The following is a 16,661-nucleotide window of genomic DNA, read 5'->3' on the forward strand; positions in this document are numbered from 1 at the left end:
TAGTTGCGTAAACCCACTATTACGTTCACGACCTTTGTCTTGCAGCTACTGAAAGTATAGTACTGAGACCATATTGTGCTGCTGTGCTTTCAAGACTTTCAAGACAATAAACGTTTTTTTGTTGTTGCATTAAGCCTTTTAATGTTGATGATGGAAAAACAACCTTTATTTATCATTATCTAATAGGCGTTGGTTGAAAGTCTTTGAATGGTTGCAGTTCTGATATGTAATAGGTGTTCTCCACAAAAAATATGATAAATAACGATTGATATTATTATTTAAATGTCCATTCCTACAATGTAGCAGAAATACAAGCAAGAAATACAACATTGATTGTAAAATTGATGTGAACTAATAAATCAATTCTGACATCGGAGGTCAAAATTGTTGTATTAAAGATGCAAGGATTAACTTCAATTTAGTGTACTTTTGCTACCTGGGTATGATTTCTCCATAGCTAACTATATAAGCTACACACAATACATACATACATTAAAAGTAAAGGTTTTATTTGTTTTGTTTTTTTATTATGATTTAGAGACCACTTAAAAATGACGAGTTTCTTTTATTTTACCATATTGAAAAACTCTGGAATATAATCAAGAGAAAGATGGATGATCACAAGCCATAAAACCAAGCTGTTCTGCTTGTGTTTTTTTTGCACCAGGAGTGACATAAAGTTATCTAAAAGGAGTGTGTAAGATTGGTGGAGGAGAACATGCCAACATATATGAAAACTGTAATTAAAAACCAGAGATATTCCACCAAATAATGATTTCTGAACTTTTTATGTACAGGTGTTACTGTATTATTATCAGTACATCTTAAATAACATAAAGCTAGTAGTAAAAAAAGTACAAACCATCCAAGTACTGGAGATTTGCATTCTTATGAAACCCTTGAACCCGAGTGCGTTTATTGGAGCGCGACCATTAATAAGTATAAGGGCACTTTTTATTTATATTTTATTTTAGACTGTATTTTATTAATTGTTTAAATATAAATTGGATATTATATACTAAATTATGAGAAATAAATAAATAGAAAAATGAAAATATGTTTCCAGCCGCGTTTCCAGTTTAAGGGGCGTGTGTAAACACGCTGACGCAATCAGCGGTCGCAGCGCGTGCATGGCTCTGGGCTCGTAGAAGGCTCCAGATAAACATGGCGGCGTACATGCGACTGTGGGCTCCGTACAGACAGGCGCTGCAGACCCGCTCCAGCGCCTTCAGCGCTGAAATCAGAGCGCTGTTCCGGAGCCAGACACCCGGCCACAGCGGGCAAACCCCGACCCGAGCGTATGCCTACAGCTCCGGCCTCAAGCCGCTGTGCGGCATCGGTTCTCCTCCAGCGGCGGGCGTCAGGGCATGGAGCCGGGTCTCCGCCGTCCTCCCCGGGTGGAGGGACGCCTCAGGACCCGGTTGGTCGGTCAGCTCCGAGCGCAGGGGCTATATGATGGGGAACCGGGGCAGCGGACCCGGCGGGCTGTCCGGGGAGGATGGAGCGGAGAGCAGCGGGGCTGGCCCGGATGATGCGGGCGGGGATGGAGAGGGAGGCGGGTATGGAGCTCCTCAGATGACCGCTTTGACACCTATGATGGTGCCAGAGGTTTTTCCTAACGTTCCTCTGATCGCAGTCACCAGGAACCCTGTTTTCCCACGTTTCATAAAGATCATCGAGGTTAGTAGTCACTCAGATCCATGGTTCAGTAACTAGTTTACAGCTAGTTATACTGCAAGTCCAGCCGTATCTACACACTTCTAACTAATTAACCCAGCTAGTTAGCTGGTGTGTTCAGCTGTTTAGATAAGGTGAACTTTTTGCTGACACTGAATGTGTGATGTATAACCCTAAGGCCACCAGGGTTAATGTCAGGTGTGTACTGTGGGGTTCTCTGGAGCTGGAGAACCAGTAAGCCACCTTTGAAATTAGCTGGAGTGACAGTACTAATCAGAAATAACCATTAAACGTCAGTACCTGACCATAATAACTGTATCTGTTGTAATATGGTTGATTGCAATCAAAGATTCAATACAGCAATGTTCAAGTGGTCAGTAAAGACTTTCTAGAAGAGTAGAGATTGTTTTTGAAGAAAACTGGGAGAAATATAAATACATTTAAAGGGTTTATGTCCATACAAATGTTTTGGACATACATTGTCATTGACAACTGGGGGTGGGAAATATCGGCCTAAAATAATAATCATAAACTAATATAATATAATAAAGAAATAATCTCAGTATTATTACATATATATTCAAATTAATTTCTAGATTATACTTCTGCAAAAAAATACTAACCAAAAAGAGCCCATGCTAAGGTATGTGTCACAAACCCTGTAGAAGATCTAGAAAATCCTTACTGCTCTTTGTCATTTTAAGTCATGAAGTCCTTAAGTGACACATACTGTACATAATGTGTTTATTTAAATAATGTAGGAGTGCTGGGTTATTGCTTGAGATAAAACTAGCTCCCTTTAAAAGAGAAACTTTGACTTTTACAGATCTGTTTAACCAATTCACATGCTTTAATTAAATGTTCCACAATCCTTGTTAGTACATCTGACACTAGTTCTAGAACTAAAAGTTAAAATCATGAAATAGTTGTTCTGTCATTTCTGTTACATCAGGCTTTTAACCTTAAAATATTTACAGTTAAGTGGCAACAATAAGAAAAAATGAGGGAGCTGCTCTGGGCACTTATGGGTTAAAACGTTATTGAGTATATATATAATATATATATAAATTAGTTCAATCTAAACTGCAGTTAAAATATGTTGCTTTTAAGATTTTTTTAGATCATGTCTATTTTGGAGATATTATTGCATGCATGCAAGAGGATGTGGCCCATTCCTATTACTATTCCCACTTCTAAACAGTGCATGTAAATGAGAGAGGTGCAGTTGTTTCACTACAGTCAAAGTGAGGGTATTCACTGTAACAGAATGGCTTGAATGAAATGGTTAACCCCTAGCAGGGTTGACATGGGCTCCCCCTGGATCTTTGTTGGTGCACAATGAGTTAAAGAGACCTCTCTTAATTGTTTTGTAGGCTGGGAAAATACTCTTGTTGTTCCTCCAATATGAATGTAACACAGTGCTGCTGTCCAACAAAATCAGGCATCTCCAGAATTTATCTTTCCAGGAGTGTTCTCTAACTTTTACTGTAATATTTTGGAGTTTTTCTGTTGTCATAGTGTTGCCATAATGTAATGAGAAGCTTCTAAAACAATTGGGATATATTTTGATTACCAGCTAAATCCATAATAGCAACATATGTTAACCTACAGTATAAAATATATCAATAATTAAAAATAATAAAAGTTTCTTGTAACATAAATGTATTAGGATCAGAAAAGTTTAAGCCCCAAAAATGAAGCTGTGCCATTCACATAAATTGAGACCATTACTGATGTGCCACAAATCATGGGACAAGAACTGTTATTGTGTCCCATGACTTTTGCCATGTCCCATGGAAGCTAAATTACAATGCAGTGACCTGTGGGTCTGTGTGTGGATCATCCTTGATTTGAGATGGACAGATCTAGCCACATGACACTGGTCATGATCATTACCACCCACTGCACTTTTCCACTGTTGGGTGGTAATGTCTTCTATGACATTCGTCTGACCTTCGCTATCAGGCCTCACTTGAACTCTGTTTGTTCATAGTGCCTTGCCATGAGCACTATGTTCAGTCTCACTCACCTCAACGTCTTTTGGCATATCAGTGTAAATTACTCTTTTAACCAGTTCTGCACTCTTTTTCTCTCTCTTTCCAGGTGAAAAATAAGCAGCTGATGGACTTGCTGAGAAGAAAAGTACGACTTGCTCAGCCATACGCCGGTGTCTTTCTCAAGAAGGATGATGGGTATGGATCTAAGAAAGTTTTATTATTTGAACTCTTACTTGAATGACCATTTGACTATATTGTCTCATTTCTCTTTCTTTTTTTAATCAGTGATGAGTCAGATGTTGTGGCAAATTTGGATGCCGTCTACAACACAGGGACTTTTGTTCAGATCCATGAGATGCAGGACCTTGGCGACAAACTTCGCATGATTGTAATGGGACACAGAAGGTAGTTCATCGTTTTAAATCAAAGACCCACAGCAGAGTTTTGTACCATATTTTTTGCACTGTAATATGTATTATAAGGCACACTATCAATGAACACCTATTTTATGGTCTATTTTCATACATAAGGCGCACTGGATTATAAGGCACATTTAAGTTAAGTAAAGCTAAGCTAAGTAAACAAAACAAATAAAAAAAAAAGAATGCTGGATGTTAATCTACAAAGATTTTCAGCGCTTGCCGGGCTTAGCAGCAGGCTACAGGCCGATAATACTCGCCTCTGAAGGGGGAAATAGCGGTTAGCAGCTAATGCTAATGCTACTCCAGCCCCAGTGCTGGAGAACTTAACTGAAATATTTTCTTTTATAACGCTGTACTTCAGCAGAGTGACTTTACTTCTCCTCACCACCTGACTGGTAAAAGTCCATACTAAAGCGCACCAGACTAAAAGGCACACTGACGATTTTTGGGAAAATGAAAGGATTTTAAGTGCGCCTTATAGTGCGAAAAATACTGTAATTGTGATTTCATTATTTCATTGTTTTGTAAAATTCTGAAACTGAAAAATGCTGCAGCTGGAAAAAGATTTTAGATATTTTATATATTTTACATTTTAGACATATAATTTGAGTCTGTCCGCATTTAAATGCTGTGTGTGTGCACATCAGCATATCTATGGATGTGTTTGACCTGCCCACTGGTCTGTGCATTTCTTTTACTGTGTTCATTTAGTTTCTACAGTGTGAGATTTGGATAAAAAGCCCATTAACTAATGGTTCTGTAAAGTTGCTTTTTGACAGGATCAGTTGTAAAAAGCGCTATATAAATACATTTTATATTATTGATTGGTTAAACTTACTAATAATTTTGAACTTTACCTTTACAGATTTTAGATAAGTTATTTAAATTACATTGTGGTAAACTGGAATCATAATGAATTGTATTTTCTTATTCAACCTCCTCTTTGTATAGAATTCGCATCACTAAGCAGCTGGATGTTGATGATGAGTCAGTGGATTCAGAGGAGGAATCGAAGACGCCACGGAGGAAGTCGAAGCGGACCCGCAGGGACTCGGCCTCTCTGGCTGATTCGATGGCGGAGAGAGTGCAGGACGCTGAGTTTGTGGTGGAGGCTGTGCCTCTGCCTGAGGTGCTCATGGTGGAGGTGGACAACGTTGTACACGAGGAGTTCCAGGTCACAGAAGAGGTCAAGGTATTGCCGCCTATTGTATTTTGTACCCATTGTATTTGTTGCACTTGGTATGGTTACTGTGTTTGTTGGATTAGACTTGGTTTAATCAGCTCTTTGTGTTTATCTAGGCACTAACAGCAGAGATCGTGAAGACCATCCGTGACATCATCGCTTTGAATCCTCTCTACAGGTAACTTTAATATCACATCATAGTTTGTACATGTTTATTTAATTAAAGTAGAACTGTATAAAGTGTAAATAAAAATAGAATTGAGCAGTATAGTTTTAGCCATTTATACCTCTATATCCCTGTATATAAACTATATGTATAGCTATATATGTCATCTATATCAACTTTCCTGTTAAATATTATGAGTTCTCTGTAAATATATAAAGAACTATTTAACAAAGCATGCAATTCAGTGATATGCCAAAAGTCATGGGGAATGTATCATGAAGTGTTAATTTTGGGGATCACACCTGTATAGGTTGTGAGGTGTTTTCTTGTAAGTTAGGTTGAAGTTGGAGCAAGGCCTGATAGATGACGTTAGGTGGATGGGATATGTCACTATCCACAACATTACTTGAGTAACAGGAATTATAATAGAAGATGCTAATAAACATGACCAGCAAATTCTGGCTCTTTTTAGAAGTGCACTGTTCCTGAGCTTATGTGGGACATGGCAAAAGTTATAGGATATAACGCTAGTTCCTCTCCCATGCTATTTGGCATGTCAGTGTAGGTTATTTATTTATGTTCATAACTATAAAGGCTGCTATGAATAATAATTTTGAATATTACAGTTAGTTCCGACCCTGCAATGTCATTGGCTGAGAGTGGTTCTATGAGTGTTGTTATCAGCCGGTAATGCACTGTAACCAAAGCTCTCCATGTATTACCCCGCCATATATAGGTAACCTAGCAAAGATGCAGCGCTTACAAGTCAACCAGTGCAGCTACAAACAGAGCAGCAATGTAAATATTTTAACTCTTGAGTTTTTATAACCAAACATCGTATTTTCTCGTCCTCTTTAAATCAAAATCTTTCAATAAACAGCGATAATGGAACCGTGGTATAATCGCAATAATATACTTTGAGATCATGCTATAGCACTCTCCCTCGTGTATTATTGCCTAAATAATGTTCTAATTGAAATTGTGTTTAAAAAGTATTTCTATTGGATTCCATTCTTTGTGATTTACTTATACAATATTTACATCAGTAATTGCAAATATATGTGTATATGTGTTCCACAGGGAATCTGTTCTGCAGATGATGCAGGCTGGACAGAGAGTCGTGGACAACCCTATCTATTTAAGTGACATGGGGGCTGCACTAACTGGAGCAGAGTCACATGAGTTACAGGATGTGTTGGAAGAAACCAACGTAAGACTTTAAACTACATTATTGCTAAAACATACAATCAGCCTGAACAAGATTTTTAATGTGTGTGCTGCTTTTTCAGATCCCCAAACGACTGTACAAAGCCCTCTCACTGCTGAAGAAAGAGTACGAGTTGAGCAAACTGCAGCAGCGCCTTGGAAGAGAGGTAATTAAACCTCACAGCTCAATCACAAGATCAGGGCTTTAGGGAAGCTGTATTAGGCCGGATTACTACATGCAGTGGAGCTGCTGAACCTTACCTCTGGATTTGTGCCATTGAATCAACTGTAATCTTGCACATTTGGCTCTGATATTCAGATACTCTTGAAGAACTTGATTAGATGGATTTAATTAGATTAGAGTTTTAGCTCTGTCATACAGAAACACCTTTGTATTTGGGCAACACAGTTTATTAGTAGACATGCTTTGTGTTTGGTAACGTTGACGATGACAATGACAATACGTCTCTCATTGCAGTGGTGAGTGTATTTGATTGTCTAATTGATTTGATTCACTATTCTGCTGTCTGCTCTCCAGGTTGAAGAGAAGATCAAGCAAACCCACAGAAAGTACCTCCTGCAGGAGCAGCTCAAGATCATAAAGAAGGAGCTGGGGCTGGAGAAGGAGGACAAGGACGCCATTGAGGAGAAGTTCCGTGAGAGGCTGAAGGACCGCACAGTGCCCCAGCACATCATGGAGGTCATTAATGAGGAGCTGAACAAACTGTCTCTGCTGGATAATCACTCCTCAGAATTCAAGTACGTTTTGTTACTACATATTTCAAAAAGCATGTTTTTAAACTTTTCCAAAAACATAAATTTAGCTACTTTAAATTACACCCATTTCTGACACAGATGTTTAGTTTCTCTCAAATAAAGCAGCAAATTGAATTTGGCACTCAACATTCAGAGGTGTGATGCCTTTAGAGTTTTAAGAATTCAGAAATCAATATTTGGTTGAATAATCCTGTTTTTTCATGCATCTTAGCATATTCTCCTCCACTGGTCTTACATACTGCTTTTGGGTGACCTTCAAACAGTTCAGCTTGGTTTGATGGCTTGTGATCATCCATCTTCCTGTTGACTTAAATTTCAGAGTTTTTCAATTTGGTAAAATCAAAGAAACTCATGATTTTTAAGTGGTCTCTTATTATGTTGCACATGGAAAAAAGCTCTATTGCATTTTTTGTATTTAACATTATAAGCTATGTTTTACACTGACATGGTACCTACAGTATATACACTGACCTGGCAAAAACCATGGGGTAGCAGTATGTAAATTGATAATTGAATTTTTGGGATGGCTTGGAAATACCCAACACACCTGTTTAAGTTGTGAGGTGTTATCTTGTGACACTGGCCAGACTGCTTTAATATTTTGTTTTGATGTTATTGTTCCATCCCTCAGTGTCACAAGGAACTACTTGGACTGGCTGACCTCCATGCCCTGGGGCACCAACAGTGTGGAGAACCTGGAACTGGTCAGAGCCCAAGAAGTGCTGGAGGAGGATCATTATGGAATGGATGACGTGAAAAAGCGTATTCTTGTAAGCTGATAATCTATTATTGAATTATATTTCTGTCTGTATAGTTTGTTTTTCTACTTATGTCTGCCCAATAAGCCTACATTATTTGTTTGGGAAAAACGTAGAAACAAAAATAATAGCAGTCACCTTCATCTAAAAGCCAGCGAATAAAACATGTTGCCATTAATGTTCTGTTGCTTTGTTTTCCTGCAGGAGTTTATAGCAGTTAGCCAGCTGAGAGGCAGCACACAGGGAAAGATCCTGTGTTTCTATGGGCCTCCCGGTGTGGGGAAGACCAGCATCGCCCGCTCCATTGCCAGAGCACTTAATCGAGAGTACTTCCGCTTCAGCGTGGGCGGCATGACAGACGTGGCTGAAATAAAGGGCCACAGGTGGGCTTTGAGTAATTTAGCAATCAAGCAGTTATTGTGCCTTCATCTGGAAACGTGTGATTTCCTAATACAGGTTTGAACTCTTTGTAGGAGGACTTATGTTGGTGCTATGCCTGGAAAAATTATTCAGTGTTTAAAGAAGACAAAGACGGAAAATCCTCTGGTTCTCATTGATGAGGTAAGTTCTAGATGATGGGCTTTTTAATTGCTTCAAAGTGTAAAATATTGTTTGTTTAATTGTATTAATTTATTATGTGTTTCCTATTGAACAGGTGGACAAGATAGGCAGGGGTTACCAAGGTGATCCATCATCTGCACTCCTGGAGCTTTTGGACCCGGAACAGAATGCAAATTTCCTTGACCATTATTTAGATGTGCCTGTGGACCTCTCTAAGGTATAGGACTTAAGGCCAAATTTTGCTTCTGCATCAAATCTATGCTGTTGCCTTCATAGCAGTCTTATTTTTGCTTATATTCCACTTTTAAATTGAATTGAACAAACCTGGATTATGCATACAGTGTTGTTAGATGAATTGTAGTCCATTGTAGATTATGCACCAATACTGTTCAGAAGCATGAGCCGTTATTCTACACATTCTTTTCTTAAATCTTTACCAGATGACTTTTGGCTTAATGATTTTTGTTACTGTGGATCCTTTGCAGGTTCTGTTTATTTGTACTGCCAATGTATTAGACACCATTCCAGAGCCTTTACGAGACCGAATGGAAATGATCAATGTGTCCGGCTACGTAGCTCAGGAGAAACTGGCCATCGCAGAGGTAACAAACTGCATAAAGTTGCATATGCCTTTTTAATAACTGTCTGTATCATTTATTTGTTTGACTGTAGTTTTGATTGTAAATGTGCCTGTAATTATTATATGATTAAATACACTTGAGTCACGATACCGGTTTTAGCAGAATTGTTTCACGTTTCAAAAACTGGTATTGTTTTACATGCAAAGACTGGTGGCAGATAGTAGTTAATTTTCAGATTGCATAAAATGTAAATGTTTAATCCGATTCTATGCATAAAGAAAATTCCAATCATTTTTAATCCAATTTATTTTTTTGGGAGTGACTTTTTGCATTGTATTCAAATTAATCTAATGTAATTAGATGTAATTGAGTTAATGAGAGTTTTAGGAATGTAAATTGACATTATTGTCACAGTCAAGCTTAAACACTGTATCTGAATATCTCAATCATTTGAATTTGGCAGTTGTTCTTTAAACTGTGTGGAAATATCATGATTAATGCACCGAAAGAACAGGACAAAACGTGGAACAATGCTTTTTAATTTTTACTTCCATATAAACATTTTAACTAATAGTACACACTGTTACTAAGACCTGGGTGTAAATAGCACACACTGCAACACACACCTGTTTGCAAATAGCTTGTGCCATTTTTATACCCTGTTATTTTTTTCTCCTGGTTGAATATTAGCAGTATTATCCAGTATTGTGCTTTTTTTTTATTGTGCAATACTGATTTAGCCTTTATTTTTATTAAACTCTTTTTTTTTTTTAAATCTTCCTGTTTCCTGTTTTGTCCTTCAGAAATATTTGGTGCCTCAGTTGCGAGTACTTTGTGGTTTAGATGAACAGAAGACTAGCATCTCCTCCGAGGCTCTAAATGTTCTCATCCGCCAGTACTGCAGAGAGAGTGGAGTCAGGAACCTGCAGAAGCAGGTGGAGAAGGTAAGAGACTATTATTATTAAAGGTGATATTGTTACAACAGGACTGTATTAAGATTTTGGAATTTATAGGCAGTTTTAGCTTTTTTGGACCACTTTGAACTTCTTACGGTTCTGCTCTCACTGTTCTCATATTTCTGGGTTCTTTCAGGTATTCCGTAAAGCAGCATTCCGCATTGTTAATGGAGAGGAGACCAATGTTAATGTAACGGCCGAAAATCTACAAGACTATGTTGGGAAACCCCTCTTCACAGTGGACCGAATGTATGATGTCACTCCACCAGGGGTGGTTATGGGCCTGGCATGGACAGCTATGGGTAAGTTTATGTTAGAAGGGGCAGTGGTGGCTGCTGGATTATTGATCACAGGGTTGTGGGTTCGATACTCTGGTCCACCACATTGCCATTGTGAGGCCTCTCTGCTCCAACAGAAAGTTAATAAGGTACATTACATTAAAATGTAATAAACTTTTGGGATTATGAATAAAGGACCATTAAAAGAACAGAAATTAGAAGATTGAATGAATACATTGGCACTGTAGCCAATTGCATACATTAAACATTTTGGTGTATTCACAATTAACACCAAACCTTGTTCACTCTTCCTGTTATTCGTCCTCAGGTGGCTCCACGCTGTTCATCGAGACGTCCCTGAGGAGACCGAGGACCTCCAAGGGGAAAGACGGACCCTCTGAAGGCTCACTAGAGGTCACAGGGCAGCTTGGAGACGTGATGAAGGAGAGCGCAAAGATTGCCTACACATTCGCTCGCTCTTTCCTCATGAAGCATCAGCCGGAAAACGACTTCCTTGTTGGTTCCCATGTACATTTACACGTACCTGAGGTAAGAGAATTAGTGCTTGTTCAGTAAAGATGACATATTACTATTTTATTATCGTCGGTTAAATGATTATTTTGGTTGTTAACTAATAGCACTATTATTTTTTTGATTAGCCAACAATTATTCCTGCCATTCCTTCTTAATTTTTGCTTAAGGGGAACAGCTTCTGTTCCTAGCTTTCCCTAGAAACAACTGAATGTGGGATTTAAAGGGGCATTAAGCCCCTTAATCTTTGCTGACTCCACCCTTAGCTTAAATTAGAAAAGAATAAAAAAATGGAAGGGGTAGTTTAGGTGGGGTGATGTATGGGTTTAGAGGTGGGGCAGGAGAGAGAGCTGATTGGCTGAGCTGCAGTGGCAGCAGTGTGCCTCTGATAGCGGTGAGACGCAGACGATTGGACATCAACTGGGGGCGGTATTATTGATTGACTGATCTGCATGTTGTCATGTGTGACACGTCATTCACGCCTATAGCACAGTTAAATCTAAGGATGCTGCGCTTTTTTTTTTTTTAAGTTTAGGAAATGTTTATAAAAAATTAAAGCAGGACTGGTATGTTTCATTAATTCTAAGGAACATATTTTAGCTATTAATGAAAAAATATATATGGTTTAGTGGCTTGTGCTAGGGTTTAGTGTTGCAGTTCTAATGTTACAATAAGTAATACTTTCATAATGACATATGCACTGAATATGTACATTAATTATTAGATATATTTTTAATGTATGAATGTTATGGCTTTTTGTGTTTTAGGGCGCCACTCCTAAAGATGGGCCAAGTGCAGGCTGTACTATAGTCACAGCCCTGCTGTCTTTAGCTACAAACACACCAGTGCGTCAGAACGTGGCCATGACTGGAGAAGTGTCCCTGACCGGGAAGATTCTGCCTGTTGGAGGCATCAAGGAAAAGACCATTGCGGTGAGTTTCATATAAAGTAGCCCCACTGTGATGTACATTTGTTTTATTCTATTTATTGTGCTTTGTAGATTTACAGATCATTTTAGAATCATTTGATGCTTTATTATTGTAGATACATTAATAATGGCTTACTCTGTGCAACCAGATTTTTTTTTATTGACAATTTTTTTTTATTATTATTTGTACCTATTTTAAGGTTTAATGCATCATCACTGTCATATTGTAATAATGTCCATAATTGCCTCTGATGGCAATTGTTTTTAATAAAGTACAGTATATGGAAAAAGTAGTAATTTTGGAGCATTTCTATTGGCTCATTCATCTTAAATGCCATTTTTGCATGACTATGATAAGATATAAAGCTGTTATCATTGACACATTACAAAAAAAAAGATCAGTGTCATCACCCCATTAGCTTCTCTAAATTGTATGTGAAATGTCTGTTTTTCTACAGGCGAAGAGAGCTGGCGTAGACTGCATTATCCTCCCTGCAGAGAACAAGAAAGACTTCTCAGATCTGGCTGAGTACATCACTGAGGGCCTGGAGGTGCATTTTGTTGAACATTATCAGGAGATTTACAAGATCGTGTTCCCAGGACAATGAAGAACATCAGCAATCTTATCAGCTTAATCGAAGATGCAGTCAAGTGTACGAAGTCTGAAGAGAACACTGACATACACAAGCCAAATGAGGTTCTTTTTTCTAGCACTTACAGACACAGAACCTCGCTGTCAGAAGGCTGCAAGCTGAACAATGAGGAGAGCTGTAGATCATGAGATGGAGATATTGCTGCTAAGCAGCCTGTAATTCAACACTTCAGTCAATCTTGTGAGAAGAAATCATTTGAAAACTTGCATTTCTGCTGATTCCTCTCCTTGTAATTACCAATGTTTATCTTAATATATTGTCTATAATTTTGAAGGACTCCGAGTGTTGTCTTTTTGTATTACTTTTCCTCTAACTTATGTGCTCTCCCATTCCTAATGTATATTTATATTATTCTAGAACTGCATCACCACTACCATAAGAACGGACTAGTTTGGCTAGCATGCTTTTACAACAGTCGATAGGGCTGCACAGTATACCATTTCAGCATTGCCATTACAACGGAGGCATGTGTAAGAGATGTAACCATTGTATGCTGCTTTAAAAAATTGCAGTTATTTTCCATGAAATATTTCAGTGTCAGATTGTTTTAGTTCAACATTACATTTATTCTAAGCAGATGCCTTAAAATTGTGGAATGTTAATCACAATATATCTCACACATTGGAGTAGTTAATTTGTTTGTCAAATATTGTGCAGCCCTAATGGTCAATACTTATTTAAACCCTACACTTTTTTCTTCATCTCTCCAATACCGTAACTTTACAAAGGAAACTTCTTATTTAACCAACATCAATATTATAAAACAATGAATCATACTATTTAATAAAACAACTGCCAAGATTAACAAAAAGTATGAAGTTACAGGGTTGAGGTGTGTGAAAGACTTGCTGATTGAGGAGTACAAGATACTTTGATGACAGCCAGGTGTGCGATGATACAATAATGCACTTAAAAAAAAGGGAAGCCTGTGAAATAGACTAACACCAAAAAATGACAAACAAACCCAATTTCGACAGAAACATTTTATTTGTCCAACAATACAGTTTACTCCTTCTTGGCAGCAGCTTTCCTCATTGCAGCCAGGATGTTGCTGAGCTCTTCCCTCTTTCTCTTAGCACGGATGTGAGTTCCCACCTGCACAAGAAAATAATTATTGCCATTAACGAAAGATAAAGCAAAGAAATTTACATAACCTAAAAAACTTGCTAGGATTAGGTCAACGCATGTTTGCAATCATCTTTACTTAAAACAAGTATACATTTCCACCAGATGAGCAGACACCAGAGTATTTTAACAAAATCACTAAAGAATTTGAGTTTTACTTTCTGAAAATCTGGCAACAGACCCTCTAAGGTTAACAGCAAGTTCAGTAAGAAAGTCCAGTCTACTGGATGCCCTTAAAAGCTTAACCTAAATGCTTAGTTTTAAACATTGAATGATGCAGACTCAAGAGAAACAGATAACTTAAAAAATTTAGATTTTTGTCCATTATGGCTGCCTTGCATATCTTGCTTCCACTTGGTGGATGTTCTATTCAAAGTAGAGTACACAAAGCAGGCACTCAAAATGAAATGAAAAGTATTGTAGAGTTTAATTTGTCGTTACTGGTCCTAGTGGCCCCTTCTGCCCTACACATTACCTGATTTAACTAGTTAATTTGTTGAAATCAGGTGTGTTGGGAATAAGGAAAGAAATTTGCTGGGCAGGCTGGAAGCAGGACCATGAGTGAGGCTCTAGTGGAAGCCTCCAGGAACATGCCAAATATGTACAAGTATATGAACATTTACTTTTTGTCTAAACAGCGTAAAACCCAAAAATTGTGTGTCTAAAAAAACAACTGACAAGACTTACCCTTTTCTTGATGAACTTGAGGGCACGCTTGTCTTTGGACACCTTCAGCAACTCCATAGCACGTCGCTCATAGGGGGCGAATCCACACACCTCACGGATCATGTCGCGCACAAATTTGGTGTGCTTGGTCAAACGCTGAGGGTAGAAATAAAAGAATATTTAGTGTGGCTTAAAACTGACCAGTGCTAGAGGCATTCTACTAAAAAACACTACATTTGTTAATAGGCTCAATACTGATAATCTGTAAATCCTGTTATTCACTTAACAACCAATACTGCACACTATCTAACCAACACAGTGCAACTGAGCACACTGACACATGATGACCATGACTAAATATGCTGTTGATGTGCAATCAGATATACATATTTCCTGAACATGTACTCACCCCTCTCCTGCGGCTGTGGCGGGGCTTGCTGACGTTCTTGGTCACTGGGTGGCCTTTGTTAAGGCCAACCGCCATAGGATATCGTATAGCCATTTCTGTTGGTAACAAACATGTTGAGTCAATTCAGACAATGCATACGTACAAGTAGTTCTTGAGAGAAATTAACTAATTAATTTACAAATAGAATGAGAAACACTAGCAGTAGTAGTCTAATTTGCCTTAAGAATAATAATCAAAGATTAATCGCAATGCTGTTTCTGAATACGAGGCCGAAATAAAACAGTAAGAGTATCCAGATTCACACTGAAGCCAAAACTACTCCAGCAAACAGTTACACACCATTACACACACACGGCACCCAGATTATCATTTTAATATGTTCAAAATTATATTGGGGGAGAAAACCCATTATTTACACATTACAGTGCATTAAAAGTGTTACATTTTCACTCAGATTTCTCTCTATGAAGATCTAGTCAGTTTTGTATCCTTCAGCAAAACTGATCACACAACAAAAGAAACATACTGAGATTTTAAAGATTCACAAACTAACAAGATACAATTTGTGGATCGGTTTTACTGGATTACTGAAAGCAACTTCTACAAATGACTACCAACATACACACTTGTCAGTTTGGTTCTAAATGGTTCGAGTTTATATTAGAATACACTAAGTTTTAGACATTTGTATTTGCATACACTCATCTCTCAGCATTTTAACCTGCATTCTGTTAATGCTAGCCAAGTACTTACTCCATACCTTCTGAATGAGAAACATACAAAACACAAAAACAAATTTTAAAACAGGTAACGTTAATTAAAAGTCTGATCCGGTCCAGTCACAAGCCATGCAGGCACTGTAGCTAGCCATCAACCATCATAACACATTTAACCAACCTAACAATAATTACTACTAGATTCAGTTACAGAATATAGCGGTTCTGAATTAGCAGCCTAATATATAACCAAGTTAAATAAACATCTCTGCTGTTTCTGCGCTGCATGGAAGCCTGAACTGACAGCAATAAGGTTAAAAAAATAAAACGTCGTCCTACACAAACACACCCCATGACACTCTTTATGAGCAACACTCCACACTGTCCAGCACACACATATAATACATACAGACCGCGCACTGCTGTGTGTGTAATTATTCGTCTCTATACTGAATTTAATCGCGGTTTATGAACAGGAGCCCGTGGCTGTGCTCTACAGCCGCTCACTCCCCGGTCCTGACCCAAAACCACTCAATACTAGAGTCCCACTGCCTCTACCGAGGACCATTCTCGTCTACAGGGTCTGTAAATCAGCTGCGCTCGTACATAAGACTGTATTTCAGCAGATTAACGTCAGGATGGCTTTGATATCCATCAGATTAAACATTTTACAATTCTCACAACATTCATACCTGCTTTCTCTAATGGCGTCCAAACCGGAAAGGAGCGAGAGAGGGCGGAAGCAGAAAAATAAAAGCGGCGCTGCGACTAAAACAGTTAAAAGTCCCCCAGCGCCACTAGACAGCTTTTAAATAAAATCACAAATATATGAATTTTATTATGAAGACAAAAAACTATATATAAAAGAGAAAAAAACTATATATAAAATATATTTTAATATTTTGCACTGTTACATTATTTTAAAAGTAGTTTTTTTTTATAAACATGCATTTATGTACATAAAACTTTATAAGGATATTTTATGTAGCTGTTGCACTGTTTTAAAATATCCCGTCTTACTTCTAATCAATGTCATTGTCATGTTGTGCATATCTGAGGGGTGAGCTACCA

General features: G+C 38.0%; 2 protein-coding genes across 2 annotated transcripts; one reads left to right on the plus strand and one right to left on the minus strand.

Annotated features, from left to right (window-relative positions):
• Nucleotides 1-1,129: 1,129 nt before the first annotated feature.
• On the plus strand, nucleotides 1,130-12,947 carry lonp1 (lon peptidase 1, mitochondrial). The gene is made up of 18 exons (XM_007246169.4): nucleotides 1,130-1,680; nucleotides 3,781-3,869; nucleotides 3,960-4,079; nucleotides 5,048-5,288; nucleotides 5,396-5,457; nucleotides 6,526-6,655; nucleotides 6,735-6,818; nucleotides 7,190-7,410; nucleotides 8,060-8,198; nucleotides 8,391-8,569; nucleotides 8,660-8,747; nucleotides 8,842-8,964; nucleotides 9,233-9,349; nucleotides 10,132-10,272; nucleotides 10,421-10,586; nucleotides 10,891-11,111; nucleotides 11,861-12,025; nucleotides 12,480-12,947. Exons 1-18 carry the CDS (start codon nucleotides 1,165-1,167, stop codon nucleotides 12,627-12,629), a joined length of 2,952 nt encoding a protein of 983 aa, XP_007246231.4. The 5' UTR covers nucleotides 1,130-1,164; the 3' UTR covers nucleotides 12,630-12,947.
• A 700-nt stretch (nucleotides 12,948-13,647) lies between these two features.
• On the minus strand, nucleotides 13,648-16,378 carry rpl36 (ribosomal protein L36). Its single transcript, XM_007246168.4, has 4 exons — nucleotides 16,283-16,378; nucleotides 14,875-14,969; nucleotides 14,487-14,621; nucleotides 13,648-13,769 (listed from the first exon to the last, which is right to left on the minus strand). Exons 2-4 carry the CDS (start codon nucleotides 14,965-14,967, stop codon nucleotides 13,680-13,682), a joined length of 318 nt encoding a protein of 105 aa, XP_007246230.1. The 5' UTR covers nucleotides 14,968-14,969; nucleotides 16,283-16,378; the 3' UTR covers nucleotides 13,648-13,679.
• Nucleotides 16,379-16,661: the final 283 nt, after the last annotated feature.

This window comes from Astyanax mexicanus, chromosome 16 (genome assembly GCF_023375975.1).
Source record: "Astyanax mexicanus isolate ESR-SI-001 chromosome 16, AstMex3_surface, whole genome shotgun sequence".
Taxonomy (NCBI): Eukaryota; Metazoa; Chordata; class Actinopteri; order Characiformes; family Acestrorhamphidae; genus Astyanax; species Astyanax mexicanus.

Bases quoted from the DNA above. Each gene is read 5' to 3' on its own strand.
- lonp1 (XM_007246169.4), top strand. From the start codon at position 1,165: ATGGCGGCGTACATGCGACTGTGGGCTCCGTACAGACAGGCGCTGCAG. The intron at 6,819-7,189 runs GTAATTAAACCT...TCTGCTCTCCAG, and splicing joins AGCAGCGCCTTGGAAGAGAG to GTTGAAGAGAAGATCAAGCA. The intron at 10,273-10,420 runs GTAAGAGACTAT...GGGTTCTTTCAG, and splicing joins TGCAGAAGCAGGTGGAGAAG to GTATTCCGTAAAGCAGCATT.
- rpl36 (XM_007246168.4), bottom strand. From the start codon at position 14,967: ATGGCTATACGATATCCTATGGCGGTTGGCCTTAACAAAGGCCACCCA. The intron at 14,622-14,874 runs GTGAGTACATGT...TTCTACCCTCAG, and splicing joins GCCACAGCCGCAGGAGAGGG to CGTTTGACCAAGCACACCAA. The intron at 13,770-14,486 runs GTAAGTCTTGTC...TTTCTTGTGCAG, and splicing joins TCAAGTTCATCAAGAAAAGG to GTGGGAACTCACATCCGTGC.